This window comes from Cyprinodon variegatus, unplaced genomic scaffold (genome assembly GCF_000732505.1).
Source record: "Cyprinodon variegatus isolate N-32 unplaced genomic scaffold, C_variegatus-1.0 Scaffold125, whole genome shotgun sequence".
Classification (NCBI taxonomy): domain Eukaryota; kingdom Metazoa; phylum Chordata; class Actinopteri; order Cyprinodontiformes; family Cyprinodontidae; genus Cyprinodon; species Cyprinodon variegatus.
In genome coordinates this window covers 1,192,298-1,213,291 of record NW_015150578.1, presented here as the reverse complement: position 1 = coordinate 1,213,291, position 20,994 = coordinate 1,192,298, and the positions used below count along the sequence as shown (strand labels likewise).

Here is a 20,994-nt window from a genome sequence, read left to right as displayed (position 1 = left end):
CTAAATGTCTTGGCCTTGTCTTGGTCTTGATCTCTGCCTCTAATTGTCTTGGCCTCTAAATGTCTTGGCCTTGTCTTGGTCTTGATCTCTGCCTCTAATTGTCTTGGCCTCTAAATGTATTGGCCTTGTCTTGGTCTTGGCCTTGGCATCTATATGTGTTGCCTTGGCCTCTTAATGTCTTGGCTTTTCATGGTCTTAGTCTCGGCCTCCAAATGTATTGGTCTCGGCCTCCAAATGTATTGGTCTCGGCCTCCAAATGTATTTTTCTTGACCTCTAAATGTCTTGGTCTTGACCTCTAAATGTCTTGGTCTTGGCCTCTAAATGTCTTTGTCTTGGCCTCTAAATGTCTTGGTCTTTGCCTCTAAATGTCTTGGCTTTGTTTTGGTCTCTACCTCTAATTGTCTTGGTTTTCTCTAGGTCTTTGCCTTTAAATATCTTGGTCTTGTCTTGGTCTCGACCTCTAAATGTCTTGGTTTTCATTTGGTCTCGTCCTTTAAATGTCTTGGTCTGGTCTCAGCCTCTAAATGTCTTCATCTTGGTCTCAGCCTTTAATTGTTTCTGTCTTCTCTTTGCCTTTAAAAGTCTTGGTTTTAGTCTTGGTCTCTAAATGTCTTGGTCTTGGTCTCGGGATTTAAATGTCTTGGTCTTGGTCTCGGGATTTAAATGTCTTGGTCTTGGTCTTGGTCTCTAAATGTCTTGGTCTTGTTCTTGGGATTTAAACGTATTGGTCATGGTCTCGGGATATAAATGTCTTGGTCTTGGTCTCAGGATTTAAATGTCTTGGTCTTGGTCTCAGCCTCGGCCTCTAAATGACTTGGTCATGTCTTGGTCTCTGCCTGTAAATGTGTTGGTTTTGGCCTCTAAACGTCTTGGTCTTGTCTCGATACGCCTTGGTTTCGGTTGGTGTGGTCTTTACTACAACACTACACATGTACTTGCTTATATATGTACACTGGTGTGCAGTTTTAGTGGTGCTGAGGCTCTGCATGTACAGTATGTCTATGCAAGGAGGGAATTCTCATTGGAAGAGGTAGGGGGCTGCTACATCAAACAATGTAACCTGTAAAAAGGATTGTGGCTAAAGACTGTCTTGCAAAAGAAAGAAAAGCTTTCACTGTACTTCAAGAGCAATTTACACTTTTATAATTACACATACAAACATAAGCAAATTGTCTGGTTATTTTTCACTATAGGGTTGGGTGATAAATGGATCAAAGAGATTGATCTAATTTTCTTTTCCAGAAGATTTAATTTTTTGAAAATCTAGATTTTTCCTTTCCCAGTAATGCACTTCTTGGGCTTTCATACCTCCCTGTGACATCAGTTAATCTCTTTTTGTTCTTAGATGTGGACGCCTAACTGATAAACTAGCTAACTGTGCCACACCACTAGCTGCAAACATACATTTCCATTTTTTGTTGTAAATCCTTTTTAACAAGCATTTTTACAGCATTAATTTATTTACCCTTTAAATTTAGATCAGTTTCCAAAGAGGGTGCTTGATATAAAAGTTTATTTTTTAAGTAATGTGTTTAATCATTTTTGTCATTTTATTATGAAACAAGAGAAACATATTTTTAATCAGATTTGGTAAGAAAAAAAATAATTACGATTTTTAAGCCATATCACCCAGCCTTATTTTGTATCTTATAAAATATGATAGTTAGGCCTGTTTTTTAGTGCTTACTCCTGTTTCTCTCTTAGACATAGCCATAGGCTCAGCTTTTACTCTGAATAAGTGTATGTGCTTTCTTTCATCTCTTTGACATGGAAACTGGCTAGGAGCTCTTCTGCTTAACTCTTTCTTTCCTAGACAGCTATGGAGCTAGTTTATCCTTACATTTTCTAGCATAAAAAGTATTGATAGATTATTGCTTCTCTACTTTGTTCTATGTCTTTTTCTGTCTCCTTGAACTCCAGCTGGCCTCGGCTGATAGCCACTCACATTTAGCCTGGTTCTTCTGGAGGTTCCTTCCTTGTTAAAAGGGAGCTTTGCCTCTCCACTGTGCATCATGCATGCTCAGTGCAGGGGATTGCTGTAGAATCAACAAAAAGTGTAAACAAATAACTTCTCTCACCACATCCTTACCCAGAAGAAGCGTGTCCTGCAAGTTAATGAACAATTTGAACCAAGCAGATTGTTTTATCTATTTGAATTGTCTCTGTAATATGCATTACGATACCCTGTGTTATGCAATGGCGCCTAAAACAGGCAAAGATGAATAGAAAACCAAAAAGTTTTAGCATGACTCTATAGCATGCCACCCTGATCATTGAGAAGGATATTAGTTAAGGTATTCTCTGGATAGTATTTCAGAATAATTCATTGTTTTTCTATATCTGGGATAACTTAAAAATGAAACAATAAAACTGCTTGTTTCTTTTTGTTTTGTTTGCTAGCTTCATTGGTGAGGAGTCAGTAGCTGCTGGTGCTCCCAGTGTTCTCACCGACAATCCCACTTGGATCATTGACCCCATTGACGGCACCACCAACTTTGTGCACAGGTACTACAAACCAGGGTTTAATGCTCTCCTAGATGCCGAAAATTGCTCTGTCTCTGTTTTATCTCCGACCCTCTTTAACTATTTTTATCTTTTAATTAGCTTCCTTTACTTAGATTGTCCTCTCTTGGATTGTCTTCAGGGATAATTAGATGAAAACTGATCTTATAATAGAAGCTAACTCCTTAGAGCCTGATTCCTACAGGGAGTTCATTAAACGGATGTTTTATATTGTTCATTTCTGTTGGTTAGGTTCCCCTTTGTGTCTGTATCAATCGGCTTCACAGTGAAGAAAGAGGTAGGTCTTAATGTATGCAAATCTCATGTTTATTCTCCCGCTGTGATTTTCTTGATTATAATAGACATTAACCCCATTGTCGCCTTTTCAGTCTCTGCATAGTGATGTTGAAATATTCTCCTTGTTGTGCAGCTGCGATTCTGTTTTTAGCACTCCTCCCACGCAGCTTTAATCAGGGCCTTTTCTGCACTGCCTTTTGCTCCCAGATAGAGTTTGGGATTGTCTACAGCTGTATAGAGGACAAGATGTACACTGCACGGAGGGGGAAAGGAGCTTTTTGTAACGGATCCCCTATCAAAGTTTCCGGACAGGAAGGTGAATATGTATGGTGTAGTTACAAATTAACCCACTAGGTGGAGCTATTCGTCTATTAAAGATTTTTGACTGAATGATTTTTTTTTTTTTTTGTTTCCCTTCAAGATATAAACAGGTCTTTGGTGCTGACTGAAATGGGTTTCAAGAAGGAACCTGAAAGCTTCAAAACGATGCTGGCCAACATAAAGACAATCCTCACCATACCGGTTCATGGGTAAATATTAGTCTGAGAAGGTTGTGACCTGATAACAAAAAAAAAACAAAACAGAAAAACGACTGAAGTATAGGAATCACTATATTAGAGGTGATCTTATATATAAGGACTTCAGGAACTGTTTTTGTGACTAAAGCACCTTTTATTGGTTATCTAAAAAGATTTTTGATGCTCCAAAAAGTTTCAGATAAGTCCTTCTGAGGTTTTTGGATTTGAGCACACATTCTTTTTTTAAGGCAGAATGTTCAGATTTATGATCCCAGTTCTTAGATCAGGTCAACCATGTATGCTACCTGACTTTAATATGGATTTAAACCTGTTGTAAGTGGGAGTTTTTTTTTGTTTGAGGACAAGATGTGAAAAGTCTAACCTGGAGAATAGAACCCTTATTCATAACATATATAAACAGTGTTGTTTTCGTCAACGATAAGGATGTCGAAATCATTCCGTTGATGCTTCTTTTTTTCATGGTGATAATGAGAACTGATGAGCTAAACATGGATCTTTGTTGATGAAAACTTGGGCATGAGTTTTAGTCAACGAGATGAGACGAGACTAAATAGAAATTAGCGGCTAGTCGTTCAGACATTTAAACCGCATCATTGTGCTGTGGGGGGGAAATAATTCATAATGGTCTAGGTGTCTGACAAAACACCGGTACAGCACGCTGAACTCTGACAATCTGTTCTTCCATCCGAGCTTGTGCAGAAATTCATCTTTGTGCGCGCGTAGCTCTGAGTCTGCGCTTTATGCTCCACACTGATGGTTCGCTCTCAACATGTATGGCTCCTCCTGCTCTTGCTACTTAATAAACTATATGTGATTGATCGTCCTCTGCCAAGCGTAAAAATCCCTACTATCAAGATGTTATTTTAAATGGCCCAAATCTTGGAGGGTCAATGATGTCATTTTCTCTAACTAATATCTCCAGACCTCTGGAGAAACGGCACAAACACACCATTATAGACAATACTAAAGAGTTAGCAGAAGTTTTTAATTTTTTTACTGATTTATCCTTATTGTCCTACCAGACAACTTTTCTTGTCTCCCCTAATTTCAAGAGTGCCTGGATTAAAAAGCACCAAGTCCTCAAACATTCCCCACAATGCCTAACTTTAGACGGAGACATTTCTCACATATCCAGAATCTGAATTGATTTTTGACAAAAGATAAGAAACTTGGAGGTAAATCTCAAATTTAATAAAATATGTTTACTTTTGTTGCTTACCATGTTTTCCGGACTATAGAGACAACCACAAAATAAGCTGCGCACACTTAATTTGGAAACATGTAAGCTTCACTGACTATAAGCCACTGATATCTACTGAACTGTCTCCAACCAAACCTGTAGAGTAGGTACAAAGATGCTAGCTCCCCTTAGCTTGTTGGCTCACGGCAGTAAGAGCTTCTACTGAAAGATCGGCTTTCTCAGCTCTTTATTTCAGCACTGCAGTCAAGCCCACTCTCTTCATTGGTTCAACAGCTTTAATGTGTCAAATATATTTCAAAATGTGCAAATTCAGGACATTTTTTTCTCTGGCGTGCCTGCTGGTAGCATATTCTTGTGCTAAATGAAAATTAGCCTCTTATTCTTTCATTTCCATTTCCAATCTTTTATTTTAAGCCAAATGGTTCAAACAGTGGGAAAATAGTAGCAGCTTATTGTCCAGAAAATATCGGTATCTTTGGAAGTGAGTTTCATACATCAGATAAATCAAATACACATTAAATTTAAATGGAACACCTTTATTTCTGGGATATTTCATAACTGCAGATTATGATAAAAATACAATCAGTGTCTCAGAATTTTGGGATTGTGTTAAAGTTTCACTCCCTGAGGTGAGTGAGAGAAAATATTGAACACTTACTAGCTTACCCATTCCCACCATCCATCTCCGTCTGTGTTGGTTAGATAAACTTTGGTCATTGTTCCCATTTCTATGGATGTAGGTCACTTGCCTTTTTCCTTGTTGTCATTCCCCGAATCATTACAAGATCAACACATCTTTAACTTGAATTGAATGTTTGATTTTTCTCTATTTTTAAGAGTAGCTAAAAGGAACAAGATAGGAAGTCATAGGGTACTAATTAAAAGTTCTTAAATGCTTTGACGAACTTCAAAGATTTGAAGTGTAAATTCTGAAAATGCTCAGTTCCTTTTTTCTTTTACTGGAATCATTAGTGGTGCTAGTAGTTGCTTTAACAATGATTTTCATAAGAAGAACAAGAAGAAAAAAAATCAGTGATTATGATACAGCAATACATTCTGGATTTATTTTGAGTCTGTTTACATCTTTGCCAGTGGTGTTAAATGAATGTAGAGGACGCTTTGTGGCTCCTCTTCTTTCTGCCCCTGGATCATTGGGATGTTGGGTTTGAATGCAGCTCATCAGCTCTAATAAGCAGGGAACTTATTATACTCCGAGCTTTGATCCATCTCTCCAAAAAGGACTTTAATGAACAACCTAAAGTCGTGCACAAAAGACCCCAAAAATTACAGCAAATGTTGAAAAGGGGAAACTTTTTCACCTTCGCCCTGCATACCCTTACCGCTCACGGTCTCAATCAGTAGTGTGGCAGCGCTCATTTCTTGTTAGAGTAACGCTAAAGGAAATTTTAAAGGAGCTCTAATATGCTAACATTAAAGCTTTTATTGCATAGGAGGACTCATAAAATGAATTCATCAAACATATTTTTGTATACCAATCTCTGTATTTCTCCAAAGGTTGAATAAATGTTAGAGACAAAAGCAAAAACAGTTTCTAATGTTTGTGTCGTATCCTTTAAATAGCCTGAGAACACCGGAAACATGTGATCCCAATGAGACGTGTGTAAAAATGATTTAGTTATCCAACTTTTTAAGCTTTCAAACTAATATGAAACAAAGCACTGCATATGAATAAATCATTTAAAAGCCTCTGCTGTCCTCCAGCTTCTTCTGCCTTATTGTTGTGCACAGCCCGTCTTTTTCCTTTGGCTTTCTGACAATAAAAGCCACCTGCTTCTTATTGTTCCCTCAGAATGAAAGTGAGTAGTGCAGACTCATGTCATAGCAATGAAAAATAGAAAGAACAACAGTATGTAATACCAAAGAGCTGTTCTGCATGAGAAATCATAAGGATGATTGTTGCTCATTCATAATTCAAACTAAAAGCTCAAACTAAATGTCCCTGTTTCCTTCCCCAGAATACGCTCTCCAGGCAGTGCGGCCATCAACATGTGCCTGGTGGCGTGCGGCTCGGCGGATGCTTACTACCACATGGGCATCCACTGCTGGGACATGGCTGGAGGGGCAGCCATCGTTACTGAAGCGGGGGGAGTTATCATGGATATTTCCGGTAAAATCACTGATTTAATACCTGCTGACGTAGAATAATCGGAAAATTACACTGCGTTTCACAGTGACTTGTCTCTTAGAGGATCACAGGGTTTACAGAGCTGCCAAGACATTTCATTTCAGTGACTCCTCTTTGAAAACTTGCACATCTTTCTCATTCCTGAAACTCTAGTAAATCATTAACTAATTTGTCTGTAAGATATCCAACACTTCTCTGGAGAAACACATTTTTGCAATCTCCCCAATAGGCTACAGTTTGCTCTTCTGGAAAATCTCCAAAGGGATATTATCAGAGGCTGACATTATCATAGCCACCAGATCTCCTTAGGCTTTTCCTAGACACCCTTAACCCCCATCCCAACACTCCACCCCACTCTAGGAACTGTCTTTCCAAACTGGTCATACCGGAGGAGCTGATCCTAACAGCAGTTGACAAATCCCAACCCAGGAACTGAAACCTGTTTGTCAAAGTAGTTCAAGGAGCAGTTTGGTTTGAATCTGAGTTGCTGCTTTATGCACATTTCAGACAGAATGGTGTGGAGCCGATGCCTGTTTAGCCCATCACCTACAAAGGAAGCTTTCGCAGGCAATTTTCTTTGAGGGGCTAAAAGAGGTCAAGGCACCACTTCACTTGGAATAACTTTCTATTTATTCTGCATGTGCTGTGCATCAAGAGGTTTGCTCTTTGGAAAGTGAAAGCCACCTTTGTGCTGTGCTGAACATGCTGCGATGCACAGGGAACACGCAGACGCAGGAGACCTCTGGCTGCTGTCCACTAAGCCAAATGTAGCCGTCACTGTGGAAACGGAGCTCTGTCAGGAGCCCCAAACAGCTTCTTAAATCTTAGCATCACTGCTTTCTCACCTCTGTTTTTTTTTTGTGTGCCTTTTTTGTCTTGTAGCTGAAAAAGTTTTAAGTTATTAAAGAAAAAAATGCACTGTAGTCCTCTGAGATGTGATTACATTCTGAAAAAGACTTCCAAGTACCTGGTTAAAAGCCCGCGGTCTGCAAATCAGGGCCCCTGAGTCCTGAACTTAAGCCTGATAAATGTTTGACACCTCCAAGATGCCAAATTACGTCTCTGGCTTCTATACCTATAGCATGGACAGAATATCAGCACTGTGGTCTAAGCAGACAGCACGGAAAAACATGGTGGCCTAGCGACACCTCAGCCAACATGTGAAAGATCTGTGGACAGGAATCACTGTCACTCTTGGATGACATAAAGAGGCTTTGGATAAAGAAGAAAACTGAGGTGTTTTAGCGTTATGTTGGCAATAATGTGTTTCTGCTGTACACAAATATATAAGGTAGAAGTGGAAAAGCCACATGGCGTATAAAAGCTGTAGACTTTTTCTCCGTGCGTCTCTAGCAGAGCATTCATGTCTCAAGCAGAAACAACCTTTACCCCCAAATTGCTCCACTGAGGCCTCAAGCTGCCCCCTAGAGGATGGGTTAAATGCAGAGGTTACATTTCTAATGATCTATATGAATAAAATTGATTATAGATAATCTGAAATTCACAATGAAGTACAGGAATCACTATGCTTATTTACATGAACTAAGTATTAATCATGAACAGGCAGTTGGGATAAAAATGCGTCATTTGAACGATCAAAAGGTAATGTGGGGTTCATCTCAACAGGAATGAAGATGTCTGCTGAACAGTAGTACTTTAAAAAAAATACTTAATCTAAATAGCATCCACACTGCAAAAAATAGAAATCTCAATAAGTTATTTTTTCTTAAAATAAGTGTGTTTTTCCTTGATTTGAGGAGGTAAGCAAGACGGTTGGCCAATGGAACAAGACAATTTCCTTTTAAAATAAGAAAAAACTATTTTATCGTCTTATTTCAAGTAAATATTATCTAACTATCTTATTTTAAGAGTAAAAATACTCATTCCATTGGCAAATCATCTTATTTACCTGCTCAAATTAAGGCTAAATATACTTAATTTAAGCCATTTTTTACTTATTTCTGGATTGTTTTTGCAGTGATATCAGACTGACCTGTCTGACTCTGTTTGGAGGAAGAGGAAGCAGTAACAGCACCACCAGACTTTAAGGGAACTTAGATTCCTGCCCCTCTCTCTCTTTCTGTAACCTTTTAGTTGCTGAGCCAGAAGATTGGTCATGGAACTCAAGAATGCCTAAAATGCTCTCAGAAGTAGGGCTGCAACTAACAAATATTTAGCAAATCGATTAATCAGTCGATTTGTCTTTTTGATTAATCGATTAATAATCGGATGCAAGACGTTCCTCAAAAGAATATTTTTTACAGAATTAAACCAGGTTAAACTAAAACTACTGGATAGAGCTTATTGACAGATAAAGAAGGTTGTTTCTTTTCATCTAAAATGAAGAATATATATATATTTGTTAAATATTGGTATAATTACTGCTCTAATTTGGTTGCTCTACCAGCTAAAGGCATGTTTTAGAGTCTCTATACTCCAGTTAACCGATTACTAAATTAGTTGACGATTATTTCAATAATCAATTGCTTCAGCTCTTTTCAGAGGCTAGCTCGGGTCTGTTCTGGACACTTGGAAGACACACAAAATACTTTAATCCCCTCTATTTGTACAGCACAGACCAAATACTAGTTTTTCTCCTGTGTTTGGTTTAGATAAATTACACATTTCACCACATATCAGAGTGCTTTATTCTTACTAAAGGTGCCGGTAAAACCACATCAAGATGCCCTATATAAGAGTTGTGTACTGATTGATTATGCTTTTCAATCTGTGAACTTATTCATTGCCTAACCAACCTCAAAATAAATAAGTTATTTTGTTGAAGGACTATTTGTAATCATTTTATTGAACAACATCCAAGTGTGTTTTCCTTATATAAACAGCAACTTGCACCTCCAGTGTCTTTCCATGTGAATAGAAATGTTAGAAATGTCAAGATGTGAGGCAGCAGCAGGTGTCGGGATATTCACAAGCCCCCGGCTGAGCACAGCTGTGTTTGAGGTCTCAGCAGAATGGAAAATGCCACCGTAGAGTACTTGATCTTCTTTTGCCGTCTTCTCCTACTCTTTTCTCTCGCTTTGTCCAGATTTTCTACAACCTGCACAATTCAGTCAAGATGTTAAGAAGGTACACTTTGTTTCAGGGCAAACATCCGGACGGCAGACAAATCCTAATTTCCTGTGTCATTTTCTTAAAGCAGATGCAGATGGGAGTGGGAATTGGATTTATTGAAATGTTAACATTTCTAAGCCTTTTTCCTCATCAGGTTTCCAAAGGTCACAAATCTAACAATGCTTAATCTTAATCTGCTTAATGCTTTGATCTTTTACAGACAGTATGGACCCATCACTCATTGTTTTCCAAACAACTTAATATGTTACAGATTTCATTTATTTTATATCTTCCACATACAGTAATTTCCTGATTATTTAACTGCTTGCATCATAATGGAAAATGTGCTTATTTTTATTCCTGTCTCCCTTCACCAGGTGGGTCGTTTGATCTGATGTCTCGCAGACTGATTGTTGCCAGCAGCAGGGCTATAGCCGAACGAATTGCCAAGGAGATAACAGAGTTTCCCGTTGGCAGAGACGACACAGAAAGCCAGTAAACCTCGCCTCTTTCCTCTGCAGCCACGTAAAAACACACACAGCTGCTTTCAGCATAGCAGGTGTCGCGTCCGTTTTTGCCTTAAGAACTAAAATGATGCAGTTACCTCTGAAAAACAGCAGGCGGGTTTAAAGCCATTTTTTCCTTCTGCATACCAGTACTTATGCATCCACAGCTTCACCTATGTTGTTGTATGTATTGTATTTTATCTAATCACTCCGCCATGTTATTTATTTTGCAACTAGAAACAAAAGTGAGGATTCTTTGTAAAAACAGAATAAGAAAAATACCTCAAATCATTTCATCTCTTAGATTTAGATAGTGACTTTAACACTTACTGACCCCCTTAAAAAATGTGTTAAAAAAGAAGAATAAAACAATTTATTCAGCCATTATAGTATGTGACTTCATGTTTTAAACATACACAATAGTTTAAGTTGATTATAGTGTTGAAGGACCTTTGAATAGCAGTGAAACTATATTAATAGTGTACAAATCTGCCACGAGTTAGGCTGTCGTCACTCTTTTAATAGGAAAGATCTGCTGATCACCATAAGAAATGGCTTCAAGAATAGAATCACTAAACCTAACCCTGCTAATATCTACAGTCACAGCAATGACAAAAATGCGTATATGACTGGAGCTGTCACAAATGAGACAGGAAGAAATCCCAAATTTACGCTGTGAGATTTTGGGCTCAGTATTGTACGAGCTACTGGGCGCTATCAAGCTATCCATCATTTCTGCAGGTTCCTAGAAAAAAAAGAAATATCTTAAATATATTAACCTTCATTGCTTTTCCACTGAAAAGTCCAGATTGTGTCCAGATTTGCCATACTATGTCTGGAATAACAAATAATAATATATTAGATTTGCACATTTGTTCATTTACCGCTTCATCAACCATCAGAATGTTTACTTTGACCATAAGCTAGTTTCTGCCTTGATTGGATTTTTGTCTGTTTAGACAATTATAACTAAAACGCTCATGTTCAGTCATCCAGTGCTAGCTTTAAAAAATAAAAATGTCTATATTTTACTTTTTGGCTTGTTGTTAAGCTTACAGTGAGAAAGGAGTTCAAGTTGGGTAACAAAGGTATAAAAGCACTGGATGCTAGAGTCAAAAAAGATTATTTTAGTTTACTATGTTAAATAGGTGAAGGTATAACGCAAAGGAGTTAGATTCTTTTTTTTATTTGTTGCTGCTCCTTAAAGGGATATTGTGTAAGAACTTCTCTTTTTTTGCCGTCTGAAATCTATTTCTGCCTTTACATATGTGTTATTTATGTAAAGAGATTAGTTTTTAGATTAGATTGTACAAAAGGCTGGTGGCCATTAGTGAAACGCCATAAAAGTCTGTCACTTTGAAAATTAAGACATTCGGCAAGGGATGAAATAGTACTAACGCACTGAATAACAAGGCATTTCCCTTTGCTAGCAGTTCAGAGTGATTAAGAGGTGAAGCAGAAGATGATTTGGTGAAGCTAACCCAACAGCTGAGGGCTGCGCTACTGCAGCACAATGCATATGCATCAGCTCAACAAACTGTTTCGCCATCCCAAAGAAAGTGGAAAAAAAGAACTTAAAGAGACATTTCGTAAGCTCTTACTGAAAAATTGCTTAAAAATAGTCTTTTTATTTGACTCTTTATGACTAAAACATCATTTATTGAGCAGACTGACACCTCTGTAGTTCAGCATCGATGCATCTATAAGCCTACAGTCTATTTTCCTGAATTTGCGGGTCAGAAGTTACAGTTTCTGCGCTGTTCGGAGAGGTGACGTCAAGCACTTTCATTTTGAATGGGTCAAACCTTGCAAACAATCTAAGCGTTATATTCAAGTTGGATTTTGGGGCATCCAGTTCAACGCAGACACTGATGGCAGTTCCGCATAAGGCAAAAAGTGTGTGTTTAGTTCGAGTGCGAGCTATGAGAACGAATAAAAGAGTGCTGCAGCTACCATGTTCCTCCTTGACACCTAAGTGAACTGTACTGCCTTAATTAGTGACTCTTTCCAATTGGTTTAATCATACAGTTTTTCTCGTTTCCACAGAAAGCATAGCAGTCGATCCTCCAAACACATACCAATCATGCTGGTACATAGATTTAGGTTTAGTAGCTTTAAAAGTCGTGGTGAACGCTGGCTTTTTGTTATGGTGAATGCCAGCTTGTAGAGACTTACATCCACGTTGTTGAGGCTTTTTGACACAATCCGGCGACAGCTGCTATAATACGTGTTTGAGGCAGTGAGGGGGTTTAGAATTTTGAGTTCAATACCCCCATTTCAATGCTAGATGACAATAATTCTTACCCAGTGTCCCTTTAATGTAACCAATCTGATCTTAAAAATTCCTTCATTTATCTTACTAGATCTAGTAAGATTTAGACTGATGCCATAAAAAGTATTTTTAAATGACAGTAATTTTAGTTTTCCAAATACTTCTGGGCGTTAATTGGAACATGTGCTTTGATTAAATGAAGCTTAGATTTAGCGTTTCATTAACGAACATTTAAAGTGGGTTTGGTGTGAAACATCTGTAAAGATGTGTTAATAGCCCATTGTCAGATGGTGGAAGATCACTAAAGATTTAGTAAATATTTGGGGGATGTGATTTTTTTTCTTCCTCCCCTCTTTTAAGTAAGCATACTCAAATTAAAGCTTGAATTTATGTAAATGGTTCCTTGTGTTTTTTTGTCAGTGGATGCTTTTTACATATTTACAAGGTTTGCTATGATGCACAGAATCTGCTGTTTCCATGTTAAGGAAAAAGTACATTTTTCTTTGCACTATACACAATTAACCATCTGTATATAAGTAAGTTATGTACTGTATGACTGATGCTTTGTGAAGTCTGAAATAAAAAAAACAAACAAAACAAAGTATTTTGTATCATTGATGTTTTTTTTAAAGCCAGTTATTTAAAAACGGCTCTATAAATATAGTCCCTACATCTCTGCCTCAGTTTTTTAGCTCCTTTTTAATCTAACTGCAGCCCTGCTGAGGTTGGTGTCTTCTAGTCCAGACACGTTATTGTTGTAAACCACAGCCATAATAGACAACTGACAGCAGAAATGAGAACTTGAGTGTGAACAGAAAATGTGCTGAATGAGCAAATAGCAAGCTTCATGACTTAATATGGAAGCTCAGTGTCATGACTCGTCCCTGCAGGGAAATGCAAATGAACTGTTAGTGGGGAGAGAAAAAAAACAAAAAACGAATAAAATCTGTCAAGACACCTCTCATTTTGTGTTGCTTCTTTTAGACATTTAATTCCTGCTTCTACAAAGGCAGCTGTCTTGCTATCTGCAAATACGGCTAATTGCAAAAGGATTCACACTCCAACTTCATATTTTGCCACACATGGGCTTGAAAATTTAATATATTTTACTGGGAATTTTCTTGTAAAATGAAGTTAAAGCCGATTTGCGAGGTAGGAGGGGAACCTATACTCAGGGCCTGGTTCACTACAGATATGCTTGTATTAAAAAAAAAAAGAATAAAAAATGTGCAGACTTTATTGCACATGCAAAGCTGATCTGATTTATTATATGTTGGAACAAGCAAAGATGTTGAAGGAGTTGATGGAGGTAAATATAGCTGTCCAGAGTCTAATTTTGCAGCAAGTCTGATGCCTGCTTTCAGGACCTATGTCAATAAGACAGGAGCATTGACAATGTAAGATTTTTCTGTTTCTTTTAATGTTAGCTTTTTGATTCCTTTACTATTTGTAGAACATTGAGATACTTGTTTTTCAGGAACTTTATGAATAATGCTGATCATTTTTCCTTATCCTGACTACCTCCAACTCCATTTCTTCAAATTTAAGTTTGCCTTAAATGCCAGTAGCTCATGCAAAATCCTCATTTCAATTGGGTGGTGCTTACCAAGAGATTAAAGTAAATTACCAAAAACATTTCCTAATGTAAGAGTTGCACTACTTTAACATTTTTTTTACTTTGATAAAAATAGAAATATTAATCCAAGAGTTTGGCTAGTTAAGTGCTGAGTTATTGTTAAGTCATAATATTTTATTTAATGTTTAAAAGTATGTGATCAGACAGCGTGACATTTAAATCTTGGTATTTCAAAGGAGGGAAAAAATTATCACTAAATAAATTCGGGCAGGAGAACACTTCAAAATATTTTTTTCCTAACATTAACTTATAATACCAATCCTAACAGTAGGCTACCACCCATATGTAGCCTTTATTGTATTTTCACCTAATCTAACAGCCAATGTTACTTTTGGTGGAGAGTAGCGATACTCTCAATACAATATTAATGGTATAGTGGAGGATTTTCGTGAATTTTTGGAAAGACCTGCCCTCTTCACTTAAAAAAAAAAAAAATGCATGTGCACAACCCTGTACCGGTTCCCCAGAGGGATCGCTGTTAAAGAGCGTGCACTAGCCCATTTCTCTTCATGCACGCTCTGTTTAAAAGTATGCGTTTCCATCACTCATAAAAGCTTACTTTCCAAAAAATTATTTGCAATTTTTCCACTATGTCAGACTCTCCACTGGTAAATGAAAATTTACCAGTGGAGAATTTTGATGATCCACCCGGAAAAAGAACATCCTCCCCTAAGTAAATATCTAAAAGTATTGTTTAGTACTGCTACTCCTAAAAGTAGCTTTTTGTTCCTAAAGCTTGCTCAAGTTAATGTAACCGGTTATTACCCAGTAGAGGTGAGTGATACTGGGAATTTTTAATCGATATGATACCAAGTAAATACGGGGTCAGTATCGCCGATATCGATACGATACTTGGAGGAAGATGCTCTGGAGGTCTGAAAAACCTCTGTCAGTCAGGTCTGACTGAGGGTCTGTCTGGGTAATGAGCGAAGTCTTGTCTCCCTTCCCTGTTTCTGTAGCTCGACATTTTCTAGGTCATGGTTTTTCATGTGCTTTTTAAACTGCATTTAACCGGCTTTTTACAAACCATACAGCTTGCCGTTGTTTTCATTTATGGTATTTCGGCTCCTATGGTCTCTCTCTCTCCAGCGTCTGAGCAGCGCGGCTGTTTGCGTGTGGAGTGGAGAGAGAGCTTAGTGGGCGGGGCCAGGCTGAGCCTGTCTGCTGAGCCGGGGACGAGAGGGGAGGGGGGAGCAGCAATGCACTGTAATTATGCAGACGGGAGAGTGGTGAATCTGTTGCAGTCAGTGCGGGCTGGAAAGAATAAAAAGTATCGATCTTGTTAAACCAATAATGTTCAATATCAATACCAGCGTTGGTATTAATAGTATCGATCCTTGGATCGATCCGACCAACTCTACTACTAAGCTCTGCAGAAAGGGATCTGCTGCAGCCTGCAAGACGGGTGTGTCGTGTAGTGGGTGTGTCGTGTAGTGGGTGTGTTTTGTATCGATGTCACTACACGGCACGCCCACTACAGAACTGGAAATCACAGTAAACCATGTCAGAGTCTGCTAACTTACCCTAGAGTAACAGGACACTGATGCTACTCAACCTTAATATCATCCTGCCCTAACCTGGAAGGAATTTCATGTTGGAGGAATGCCACATTGTGGATGTGTTGTGTGGTGACGTCAAGAATCGGCTTTCCTCTGCTGCTCACCTGCATGCACGCACTGACTACATGTGCAATTTCGGTTTGCATAAAAAATGTAAAGCTCGTTTGGGATTTTTGGAGATCAAGGTCCTCATTTTTCCCTTTTTTCTAATTAAGTCAAATCTTACACGTATGATGTCCATGTTTATTTACCCCGCTTTTTCTTTGATACCCTTGGAGATGTTACTGCCAGACTCAAAAGGAACATTAAATAGAGATCCAGTAACTCTAGAGGAGCAACAGAGAGCCACTGCTTTGCATGTTTGGATGGAGGAGGCTGTTGACACTACTAAACTTAAATACTTTATAAATCTAGTTGCAAGGCCCTGTTCGGATGACCACATCCAGATTAGAGTAGGATTAAACTTAGTTGTCATTACACTGTCACAAGTAAAAAGCAACAAAAATCCTTCTCTTATTTAACCCATCCTTTTGGGTAGCAGTGGGTTGCCATTGTTCAGTGCCCAGGGAGCTGTATGAGCTCAGAACCTCTAGGATCCAAGTGCAATGCCCTAACCACTACACCACCACTCCCCAACACCGATTCTGCTTGAAGTGTCTTATAGTGGATTCGAACTGAGGACTAATGCCTGTGCAAATGGGTCCTGTGCGCGCACCACTGTTCCACATAAGCACACCCAAAAATACTGTGAGGCTGACATCTTAAACACATAAAACATGGCGTTTGCAGCATGTGGTGGGGATGTCTTGCTTCAACATCAGAGCAGATGGAAAGCTAGTTGGAGCTTACCATAAGGTAATCCTGAATGGAAGAGAGTAACAGGTTGCCTTAGTACTGTAGTTCAGCTTCCAGTAGACAATGAATTATAAAAGCAGAGCAACAATGCCAACGTTTAGATCAAATCATATGTGCACCTTTTAAGCCTATACATGTCAATCTAATTGAGTCAGTCTTTCCTGGATGCAGTTAGCAGATGTTCTGTTGTACAGGGGCTGAATATATGTACGCTTCATTCCTCGTACTCGTCAGATCTGTGTGTTCCCCAACACATAGAGCATTATACATTTATATTTAGTACAGCCAGATACAAAGCAACATGTCATAAAAGAAAAAGTTGAACGTGTATTAAATAATTGCCAAAACTCTGCATGTTGAGTTCAGCTACTAGAGAAGTCTGGCTGTATCTTAGTTCCCAACTCCCCCCCCTATCACAGTAGCCTGATTCAACAAAGTATGGCTTTGACCTAGAAAAGTGATAAATCTATAAAGCGAAGGCGTGAACAAGAAAAAATGTCTCTGGCGACAAACAGAAAACAGGCCTCTGGACGCAGAGTAAAAACAGTCACAGCTACTGTTGTGATTTAGTGGAGAGATAAAAGCCATTACAGCATGTAAAGTTCTCTGCTGCATTTCCCCTGCCCTTTAAGTCAGAGCAGCAAACGGTTCACCCCGCTCACCCCCCCTACCATCGCAGGCTGATATGCTCTATAAAATAAGCCTCCGTGGGCTCCTTTTTTTTCTTCCTCCCCTCCAGCTTGTGTTTGCTGATGACTAACAAATGGTTTTAAAACACTTTACTCGAGCAAATCCAGACTTTATGTGTTTTGGAAGTCAGTGGTGCATGCTGGGATGCAGGGAGGGTGTTCAGCAGAGCCCTTATCACTGGTTTTCCTCCAGCAGCTCTGTAGGGTTCCTGCCAGATCTATGCGCCTTTAAAATTTAATACTCTCTTATTGTTTACGGAGTCATTAATACCACTGCCAACCATGTACTCATTCTCTAACTTTATGACCTGGTAACCTCCAACAAGTGGTAAGCATTGGTTTATTGGAAAAGTTCTGACTTCCTGGCCTATACCTAAAAATAATATCATACTAAGTAATTTGAGGGTTGTGCACTGAACATGATTATACAGAGCAAGTGAAAAGTTAACATAGTTTCAACATGGGCTTATTTAAGATGCATTTGAATCATAAATTTTTTACAAGATGGTTCAATAACACAATATACAATGTCAGTTATTTTGAAAACAACAATTGAAGCATAAATCCAAATTTTCAGTGAAACCAAACAAGTAATTAGACACAGAGACTCAAATATGTATTTACATTTAGAGACCTTCAACTGGACTAAACACTGCAGCCATCAACAAGTAATTTCTAGCGGATTGTTTGGATTTTATACATACTTATTTGTTTAGTTGTTTTTTTTATTGGCAGGTACCAAGGTATAGATCCTGCCCATAAATCAATTCAATCAACACTCAAGCTCCAATTAATTAGAAACTACGGCGGTGCTGCTTTCTTCTTACCTTATTTTGTCTAGCTATACAGTAACTTGGAGATGCCAGGGGGTTATCTGTGTTTTTTTTTTGTTTTATATATTTCGAGGACTTTATTTCGAACAAAACTATTGAACACTTCTAAAACAGTCTAGTCAACAATACTTCAACAGTGTGCTGCTGTGTGACATCACCCTCTGTCATCTCTCATTCCCTTTGTCACTGAAAAATATGAGAAGCATCGCAGGTTACATGACAAGTTTATTTCTGCATCACGAGTGATGGCAATGTAGGCAATTGTGTTCCTTTTTTCTGTGGGGGAGAGGTGAGTTAGAGACACACTTCATCATTTTTGAGCGTAATTTATAAAATTTCTGTAGACAAATTACTACACTTGCAGCTTTAGAAAACAAAATAAAACAAGGTGGTACAGGATCAATTACCAAACACGTCCACCGCACCTCTGTCAGTACAGGGCAGAGATCCACTGCTTTGAGCATTGTCAGGTGTCCTTATCAGCTCGGAGTTTAATGTAAAACAATTCTCAATGCAAATACTTTTTTCCCGCTGAGCAACTTTTATTACATGCTTCTCTTTGGGGGCTTTAAGAGAGATTCTATTTATGTAAAAAAAAAAAAAAAGAAATTAATAAAAATAACATGCTGCCCCCTGTCCCCATTGCCGTCTACGCCCATGGTTGTACAGAAAGGTGAAAAAAACCCTTCAATCAAAAACTAGATGGTTCGAACAATGATCTAAAGCAGATATTAAGACTACGTTTGGAGAAGCGCTTCAGACTGAGTAACTATATTGTTTAAAATGGATTTTGGCCTCAAACCTGTTTAAATTCACACACTGTGGTCAAATGTCAGCTAAACAGCAGGATTGCAACTAGTTTCATGTACCAAACCAATTCTGCCAAAAATTGTGTTCCAGTATGCAGCTCCAATTATCTAAGATGCCTGTTGATGTCTACAGTAAAGGTGTGCTCAGAGTCTAGATGCCTGAAGGACATTTTATCAAAGATTAGCTTTGCATGGATGACTTTGACTCCCTGAGGATTAAAGAAAATCCACCCTGTTTTCAAAACTTATTAGAGACAATGAATGTTGTAGTATCACCCAATCCTTATAACTAACAACTGAAAATGCATGCCCTGAAAAAATCTGGAATGAGTGTAGGTTTTCACCTATTTCTTTTTTCATGTTGTTATATTTTGTGTTACTTTTAAAGCAGTTTTTATTTTTTTTGTCTGGTTTAATTCCTTTTTTTTCTTTCTAAAGAAAAGGAAAGGTTACCATAGATGCATTAGGTCTGGTTTCCAATCCACTAATTACTCTCATGTCACTACACTGGACTGGTGGTCTTCTATCCTGATTTTAATCACAGTTTTGAACTTTGTCCTCCTTTAATTCACAATTACTGGTATTATTTGGTCTTATTGTGTAGTTGTCTATAAGAAAAATTTACATAGCTTTAATTTCTTGGAGGTGCAAGACCCACTGTTAATAACGCTGGACACAGAGAACATTTATTTTGTTTTTGGGAGTGAAATTTGTTTTTTAAGCAACATCCATAAAAAAAAAAATGCATTAGTTTTTGGTTTTACTTCAATCTTCATTTTTACAAACACACTCAGAACAAGTGGGATCACACTAAGGTTGTAACTCTGAAAATTGTGTCTTTGTCCCTAAAACAGCCCAGTGTGCTGTGACTTTTAATCTGAACAATCCTTCTTTGCTTTTCTTGTTTCACCTGAAAATCAAAATGTGAAGCATGTCACCAGTAAAATCCCTCAAGAGAAAAAGGTGACGTGAGAAATTTTAAGTGGTTTTCCAAGAAATTGATAACTTAAGGTGCTACAAGACCACACAGATTTAAAAGTTTAAATGTTGAATAAAAATTTTACTCATTGTGGCTGTGACTGAAACAAGAGGCTAGAGAAGAGGGAAATTTTATTAGGACAATTCAAATTTAGATCACTTGCTTTAGAGGTTAATGTACACTAAGAGATTAATAAATTGTTGAAAATACTTTAACCAACTGTTTCTTTGTTCATTTTTATTCAGACCTATGTCCATTTTGAGAGGAATGATTTTTTGCCTACCTAATCCCACCCCTGATTTATTCCTCTGTTCAAAAAATCAACCCTCAAGGATTGAAACAGCACTTTGTCAGCACTTAAATCTTCAAGCTAGACCATTTGGTGCTTTATTGATAGCAAATTCTCTTCTTTCCAATTTAGTACCAACAAAGTGAATCCAAAGAGCCATTAGCTGAAACTTGCCAGGCTCTGCCAGCATTGCTCATACTGGTACCAAGAGGAACTGGGCTCATAATGGCCTTCTTGTATGGGACTAATTACAGCCCAACTGGTCCTGGCAAAACCAGTCAGGCATTATGTCGGTCTAAACTGTGTCTCACAGAAGTATTAAGGCAATCAGCAAAACATCCTAGCACCCATATGGATCCCAGTTTTTTATTTTTTTATTTACACTATTAAAATCTATGTGGAAAAGTTGGATCCATTATATAAACTATGCACAATCCCCTCCATACTCCATTTTTAAATAAATGTTACAAGTCATATGTAAATGCTGGCGGGGTAGATGACCAAATAAATGATGATTTAACCTCTGGGTGCTGTTTTGGGTCTTTGCTGGATTTTCCTCTTTTTTCTTTATAAATGAAATAAATGGATTTGCTGTTATGGATAAGGTGAGAAGGGCTACCCATGACCAAACACCAAAAAGGACGTTAATATATATATATACAGGTGCTGGTCATAAAATTAGAATATCATGAAAAAGTAGATTGATTTCAGTAATTCCATTTAAAAAGTGAAACTTGTATATTATATTCATACATTTCATTCAAACTCATATATTTCAGATGTTTATTTTGTTTAATTTTTATGATTAC

At 38.0% G+C, this 20,994-nt stretch overlaps 1 protein-coding gene across 1 annotated transcript in view; it reads left to right on the top strand.

Annotated features, from left to right (window-relative positions):
• LOC107085441 (inositol monophosphatase 1-like) overlaps positions 1–11,269 on the top strand; it is a 20,389-nt gene extending 9,120 nt beyond the window's left edge. The window contains exons 4-9 of the mRNA XM_015375753.1: positions 2,402–2,506; positions 2,756–2,801; positions 3,008–3,116; positions 3,222–3,330; positions 6,517–6,668; positions 10,136–11,269. Coding sequence (XP_015231239.1) covers positions 2,402–2,506; positions 2,756–2,801; positions 3,008–3,116; positions 3,222–3,330; positions 6,517–6,668; positions 10,136–10,257 — 643 coding nt within the window. The 3' untranslated portion in view covers positions 10,258–11,269. The remainder of the gene's footprint in view (positions 1–2,401; positions 2,507–2,755; positions 2,802–3,007; positions 3,117–3,221; positions 3,331–6,516; positions 6,669–10,135) is intronic.
• The last annotated feature ends 9,725 nt before the right edge of the window (positions 11,270–20,994 follow it).